Source organism: Cebidichthys violaceus, unplaced genomic scaffold (genome assembly GCF_023349555.1).
Source record: "Cebidichthys violaceus isolate CVI_PGR_0920_01 unplaced genomic scaffold, fCebVio1.0.p SCAF_156, whole genome shotgun sequence".
In the NCBI taxonomy this organism is placed as follows: domain Eukaryota; kingdom Metazoa; phylum Chordata; class Actinopteri; order Perciformes; family Stichaeidae; genus Cebidichthys; species Cebidichthys violaceus.
In genome coordinates, this window is record NW_027176325.1 from 158,459 (window position 1) to 165,966 (window position 7,508).

Consider the following 7,508-nt stretch of genomic DNA (forward strand, 5'->3'; position numbering starts at 1 on the left):
AATAGCAAATTATACAGTGATGGGACAAAACAACAGGAAGGAAAACATGTACAAACATCCTTAAAAACATCTTGCACTCGCACAACAAGATTTCAAAATACGGGAAAAAACAAGGAAGAACACTTAACCGGTATGAAGGAGTTGAGCATCAATTTTATAGAAAGCCTCGAGTTCCCATGACTAACTAATTGCCTGCCTGCTGTATGACGAACAAATACAGGGAGGCAAGAAACGGTGTTAACGTCAGATACTGGAAAACAGTTTGCAATTCCAGCCTCGCAGGATGTTAATTGCAAAAGCAGCAAAAACAGCCTTTTTCCGGGCAGTCTGGCTATCAGTGTGTGGAGACAGTGTTTGTTAGGCAACATCAAAAACACAGATAATGACATCTCGTGCAACCCTCCAACCACCTCCTCACCGACCCCTCGTTCACTGTGAACTGACTTTTTAGTCCTTATATTTAATGTTTAGTTTGAATACTATGTGAAACCTACAGCTAGTCGGGTACATAGTACATAGTACATGCAGTCAGACGGAAGTGTGCCATTGCAAAGTATGCCAACAAACAGCTTCGTAAATGTTTTCAGTGTTACATAAGAGAACATGGCAACGAGAGCTTGACTAACATCTTAAAGATCAGACACTAAAAAATACTAAGACTGGAGCTTAAAAGTAGAAAACCTGTATAAATAGTAATCGCACAACTTGTGCAAATATATAAAAATATTCATTGAAAAAAGACCGTGACTGTGAGGCAAAGTTGATGAGGCCTCCTTTTTTTTTCTTCTTTTTTTTTTTTGCTTTTTTGTAGTGGAAATGGATGCCCTGCCGCAACCTCACAGTACTCCAATTTCCAGGTGCAATCAATATTTTCTGTGTGTTTCACTCCACAATTCACTCCAAAGAGGTGAGTGTCGGGGTCAAACTCACTGGAAACGGACACGCATGCACGTTACGAACAGATATAAAGTTGCAACACTAACTCACACACACACACACACACACGCAGACACACACAGAGAAGAACATCCACACAGAAAGTGCAAGAGAGTGCCAGTAGACCAGCGATTGGAGCGGTGCTTCCCACAGGCCTCATTTTGGTCAGTGTGTGCTTCGTCGTGTCCATGCTTCACATCTACATTCCAAGGTGCAATCATCTCCAGTCCACCCAAAGCCCAGCTGGGACTGTCCTCTCCTTTCAGCGTTCTCACCCTCACGTGAGGAGGGCTTCAATGTTTCTCTCTTTCTGCACGCTGCTTCCAGCAGCCAGCGTGCAGGTCAACAGTGTCAAGTCCCTCCTCTTGCCTTTCGGAAACACAAATGAGCTCCTCCTGGAGTTGGGAGATCAGCTGACGTCTTGCTGACAGGCCTGTGCGTCCAACAGAAGGAGGCGCACTTTGCCTCGCAGGAAGTTGACGTGGACTTGAAGCAAATCTGTTGCCAAGGACACCCTCCACGTTCCCTCTAGCCCCTCTGCACTCGCTGGTGGGGTGTATTCCTAAAAGACAATACAAAGCAACATGTTGCTCTTGTCTCAGTTTGGGAAATGTATTTTTTTTGGGGGGCAAAAATTGATTGACACGTTTCATGGCATTTCCTTTGGCTTGTAAAGTTAGAACTCTGGACATCCACACAATCTCACCAGCAGTCTTATCTCGGAAAGTCCTAAACAAATATTCTCATCTTCTGTTGATCATGTCTTGGTATCAACAAAATACATTTATGATCTTCCCAGGCTTTGTAAACTTTTTCTTTTTTATTCCATATTTGTCTAAGCTTTCATGTTTGAGAACCCTGTTAACTGTTCCCGATGACAAAACTTTTATTTCGGTGACCCTTGAGCCGGAACGCAGGCTTCAGCTTTAGTTTGCCTATCCACAAGGCCTCCGCTCGGTCCTGAATCAATTTAAAGGCTGCGTTGCCACAACTTTAAGGACAAAGTCTTACAGCAGCTTCAGCGCCCACAGTCTTATACGAAAAGCTTAAGGTCACACTTCTAGAGAATGTCCCATGACATCCCCCACTTTCTCTATTACTGGAGAAAACACCATTTCATTACAAGAAAGAAGCAGCAGCAGCAACAGACCTTATAAAAAAATCTTGCTGCTGCGCTTCCTGAACAGAAATCCAAAATTTTTCGGGTTCTCTTCACACTATTAAGGTGACAAAGGGCTTCCGGTAAACATTGACTTTGTACATCTGAACCTGCTGTCACTCACCTGGATGTTGAGGCTACGCAGCACAGCGTTGATGCTGTGCAGGTTCCTGATGGAGTTATCTATGTGGCTGTGCAGCGCTGTGTTGGTGACTGAGGTCCGTAGCGAGCTGAGGGCCTGTTGTAAGAGCCATAAGCCAGACTGCACCTCCTGGGCTTGCTCTAATGCCTTGCCAAAAGAAAAGAGACAGAGGACAAGAGTTTCACGAGTCTCATTATGGAAGTGATACAGAACAAAGGAGGCATGTAGAGTTCCTGGTCCCCAAAAGGCAGCAAATGTCTGTGGACTTACACTTCACAGCTGATCTAAATCTGTTGTCGGCTGCTTGAACATACAGCTTTTTTCTTTAGTTACTTACATTTTTCTTCTCCCAGACATCAAAGTCAACTCTGGTTTGGGGAACAGTGACAGTCTCTGACAGGTTACATCCTTCTTGACATGACTTCTAAGAAAAACAAGAAAGGCGTGATGTTAGTGTTTAGGCTAAGTCCATCCAGTGGTGCTCATACGTTCAGTATGGCTGATATCCTGGACCACACTATCTCTTAGGAACTAGACCCTGAGATCCGACTGCATACGTTTTCCTCTCACCATAGCGACTTCTGCATCTTGTGCTTCTTTAATGAAATGGTTCAGGACCCTGAGGTCACAGATCGGCCTCAGCGGGGACGGCAGGCCTGGCTGGGTCCACTCCAACATCATCAACAGCAAGGCAAGCAGTCCTGCCACATACAACAGATACACAGATACAGTCACGCAAATGCTGCTGAACGTCGACACAGAATGAAAACTAGAATTAACGCCTCAGGGGTTGTTCGCCTCTGCCCACCAGTCGAGTTGCAGTTTACATCCTTGTTTGTTACCTCTTAATTCTGAGCGAAAGCACCAATGATATTGAGATGAATGCAGAAATCTAAGAACAGTCAAACACAACTCAAACCTTTTCACGCAACTGCAGCTTCCTAAATCCTGGGCGGGTGTGTACCGAGACACAAAGTTTAAGGTCCATAACAGTGCAGCCAAGAAGCAGAACAGAGGCAGTCTCAGGGTGTGTTTTCACTTTCATTAATACTAATACTTTCGAATTGATGCAGTTATACACAGACCGGGTCCTGTACATCTGGACCATGTGCGATGATTCCTAATTAAATGCCATCTCAGTTATAGCTACTGAGGGGAATTAAAACCCTGTGACAGAATCCATGATTTAAGGACACATTCCTGCAGCCTGGTCATGACCGGCTCTCCCTCACAAACTAACATCCCCATTCTAAGAAATGTGATTCATTTGAATTCCTCTCCTTTGCATTCATTTCCACAGGTTAAAATACTTGACGTTAGAAAGCAGTCCACTTCTCATTTGGACTCTTTTTTTTTTTTCAGATTGTAAATGTATGAACGCCACAAGACTTTAGGAACAACTGTGTCTTTTGTAATACGTCTCCGCTCTGCCCACCATCCAGTGCCGTCAGTCGAGGTCTTTCATCGTTCTACATAGGCTTCACGTGGAAACACATCTGGCCACTTTTTTCCTGCGTCTCATGTAAGGTCCGAGCTTCAGGGGTAATGACATATGATTTCTATCTTTAAATCTGTGACCTATTCAGATCCAGAGCTTTTCAGATAAGTATGTATGCGAACAAATTTGCAGATTATTGATCTTCTTAACAAAATCCCAAATTTCTGTTTGCTGCGAGGTCAGAGGTCAATTACAAAACAATAGCCTTTGAGTTGCTAGGGATACTGTGCCTTTGCTTGCATGTATTGCTGATATCTGGATGAATAAGCTGCTCAGGGATCAGTCTTTGATAAACATCATATTACAGTATGAGTCTATTCTGTACATACGTGTCACAAATGACAAATTACAGACTTTTAGAGCTGTATCATGTGAAATCAGCATGACTTAGCAGTAGCTCATTCATTTAGTTTCACACGCCTAAGAAACCACATGATATCCTGGATTCTGAGCAGAAACCCGCTGATATCATGACAGTGCAGAAATGACTGTATCCTTGTTTTCACACTTATTTAGAACAGGGTGGTTCTATAATTGAGCCGCTAGTCAGCTTTATTCAGAAATGTAGACAATATTTCTGGAGAGTGCAGCACACTGAACTCCAAGGATGCACTTTGCAATGAGAGTGGTTCTGCTGTTGTGGGTCATGTGGGCATCCGGCCTCGTTCCTCTGTGCCACATGCTGAATGCGCTCTTTCACAGAAGCCTGGATGTGTGACGCAGACGGATGATAGGAAATAAAGCAGATCTTCCCAGGCAGACAGGTCAAATACAGGTTACATTAAGTCCCCAGACTGCCAGATAACGAGAACAAATTAATCTGAATTTGTAAAAAAAAAACACTGAGTTCAATCGTGTAATCATCTAAACCTCCATGCCCCCTTTACTCTAACGTCATGGAGCAGACCGTCGATGACACATAGGACCAAACTGTACCAGCTCTCTGTTTCACAGAATCCTTCTGTATACTCTACGGGTGCAATAGCAACAGTATTACAGCCTCCTCGTTCCCCCGAGAACGCATTTATAATCCCTGCACACTCGCAATCTAGTAAATAAGAGCATGCACACACCAATACATGCACACAAATGGTGTCGTCAGGTGTGTGACTTTCACTAGAACTTGTGGACATGCATTTGCAAAGTGTCATTCATAGGCTCATTGAAAAGTATTTTATACTTGTATTGAATACAAGCAGAGTGGGAGTGAATACTGAATTACAGAGCGTTTGACACAAGGAATAAATCCTATTACTGGGCCTGTTTTCACCCAGTTGGCTGGTAGGTGACTGTTCCACTTTAATGAGACGCTGGTAAATTTACTAGTAGACTTTTGTAAATTTGTCCATTTCAAACTGAAGCGCAGACTTGAAATCCATGTGAATATGGTCTTTTTCAGGCCTCATATGATACTCTAAGTTTATACAATCTATCTTTCTATATTATTAGTCTGGAGCAAAACCAACAATCTGGTCCCAGGGTTTAAATTATCTTTACCTTATACCAAATCATACAGCAGTTTCAGAGGCAAAGTGATGTCTGCACATGGCCTCCTTTCCATACACTCTGACGTTTGTTATTTTCCCAAAAAAAACGCGGCCACTATAAATACTTTCATATAAGTGTGTGTGACTCAGCTTGAGGATTATCGCTGACCTTTTTACCTCGGCCATTGCGTACGTGAGAATGCATCAATCTAAACCGTGTACACACACACACACACACACACACACACACACACACACACACACACACACACACACACACACACACTCTCTCTCCCTCTCTGCATTCTGGTAGAATTTACAGTCCAGGACTATGGCCAAACTGAAGGTTAACACCTTTATGTGCCAACATCAGCAGCCAAAACCATGTTGCTATTTTAAATTGGAAGCCGTAGTCCCCAAGTGGCAGTGCCTTGGATAGTGGCAAGCTTCACTCCGCGTGTGTGACATGATGCTTTGGAAAGATGGCCAGATGCTCACGTGAGCTGATGCCTTTGACATTTGAGTCTCCTGAATGATGATACAAGTTATATTAATATAACACTTCTTTCATTGTTTCTGCACGCATTGTAAAGGGTCAATATTGCATACCGTTGTCAATTTAATCTTATATTGTGTTTTTAGGATTACTTTGTAACATCTGCCTTGGGACTACAGATGAAAAATAGCCTCTTGGCTAACTCCGGCGCATTTACACAGCAATGTTTTTATTAATGTGCACTGTCACTTATCAAACAAACCAATAAATAAAAAGACATGCGTCATTAACTAAGTTGTGTCAAGCAGGTGCAAAGAGAGAGCTCAGCAATTTAGACCAACAAAAAGGTCTTCCCCATCACAAAGTTATAAATAAGTAGCTATCAGATGACAGGTTTGACACAATTTCATGTCCGGCTTCGCTGGAATCCCTTATAGCCTTTGATAACCCTTTTCTCTTTTCTGCTGACATAAGTATGTGACCACTGTGCCAAAAACTGCAGATTCAGCTTTTGCATTCAGTACCCTCAACTTCCCAGTCTGCTGTGTCATGCTAGAGAATAATGACAGACGATGTAGTGGCTTACAGTAACAGGAAATAATACATCTCTAGTGGGAATCAAACCCGCAACTCCATCTGATTTAGTGCCTTGTAACAACATGATGCTTTGCTTTGTCTTTTTGAGACTGAATACTGTCTATTCCCCACGTTATTAACTTTGTTCAATGCCCTACATCTGTTATTTGGGTTAATTTGGAGTAAAGTAGTTTTGGCTATTGAGAGGATTATAGTAATGTACAGAGGCTTTCTAGGAATTAGACAATATATTCCCATGAACTGCGGTCAAAGAATACAAACATGAAGCATACAGGAAAAGAGTGAGGCGCAAATCAGAGGACAGCTTTTCGGAAAATAGGCATTTAACAAAACATCTCAAGATTCAGGTTTCACCCATGCACATTATAAAATACTGAATATTTGCCTGTTTTCCGAAAAGCTGTCCTCTGATTTGCGCCTCACTCTTTTCCTGCATGCTTCATGTTTGTATTCGTTGACCGCAGTTCATGGGAATATATTGTCTAATGCCACTTCTTAGAAAGCTGCACGCCTACGTCCACATATGATGTATCATTAACGTGATAAACGTGTTAAAAAAAAATACTGCGCAAACAGACTGATGCAGCACACAAGTATTTCAAACAAAGTTACGCACGAGACCCAATGCTTCAGGCGCTCTTACCTCTATTCGTTTTCTGCAACATTCGCAAACAGGTGCCGCATTTTTAAGAAACATCGTGTGTTTAAACATATGCACAAACTGTACGGCTCAAGTTAAAGGCACTGCATCCAATAAGTCCAACCTGCAACCAAGCGCGCGGGTCCCAGCGCTAGTCCGACCAGCGTGTTGGTCCGTGTCAAAAACATGTGTGCTGCTGGTGAGAGCAGTCACGTACCAAACTTTGCATCACTGCGGTGTTTGGCAAAACCTTTTATTTACCTCCCCTAAGGATATAGAGATAACGTGATAGTCCGCAAGTACGAGGACGCGCCTTTTTACGCACCACGGTGAGCGATAAAACATCGACCCGTGCATGCAGTCCCCCCCTTTGCGTAAAGCGTGAAAATAGACTAACTAGTAAAGCCGGTGTACAGAGGAGAAAATAATCATGTCCATAACTCACTGGGAAACTCCATAGCGGTGTCCACATCGCCCCTCACAGGGTCCTCGCGGTTTGGCCCATAGGTCCGTCTATTGCCGCTTAATTGGAAACGAAGCTCTTTTGTGGATC

At 43.1% G+C, this 7,508-nt stretch overlaps 1 protein-coding gene across 2 annotated transcripts; it reads right to left on the reverse strand.

Annotated features, from left to right (window-relative positions):
* Window positions 1-37: 37 nt before the first annotated feature.
* Window positions 38-7,508, reverse strand: epoa (erythropoietin a). Of its 2 annotated transcripts, none has more exons than XM_068710468.1 (5): window positions 7,401-7,508; window positions 2,808-2,938; window positions 2,575-2,661; window positions 2,220-2,384; window positions 38-1,498 (listed from the first exon to the last, which is right to left on the reverse strand). In XM_068710468.1, the coding sequence occupies exons 1-5, from the start codon at window positions 7,411-7,413 to the stop codon at window positions 1,346-1,348; spliced, it is 549 nt and encodes a 182-aa protein (XP_068566569.1). In that variant the 5' UTR covers window positions 7,414-7,508; the 3' UTR covers window positions 38-1,345. The 2 variants fall into 2 exon arrangements, with proteins under 2 accessions (XP_068566569.1, XP_068566568.1); XM_068710467.1 differs by lacking the exon at window positions 7,401-7,508 and adding an exon at window positions 6,959-7,378.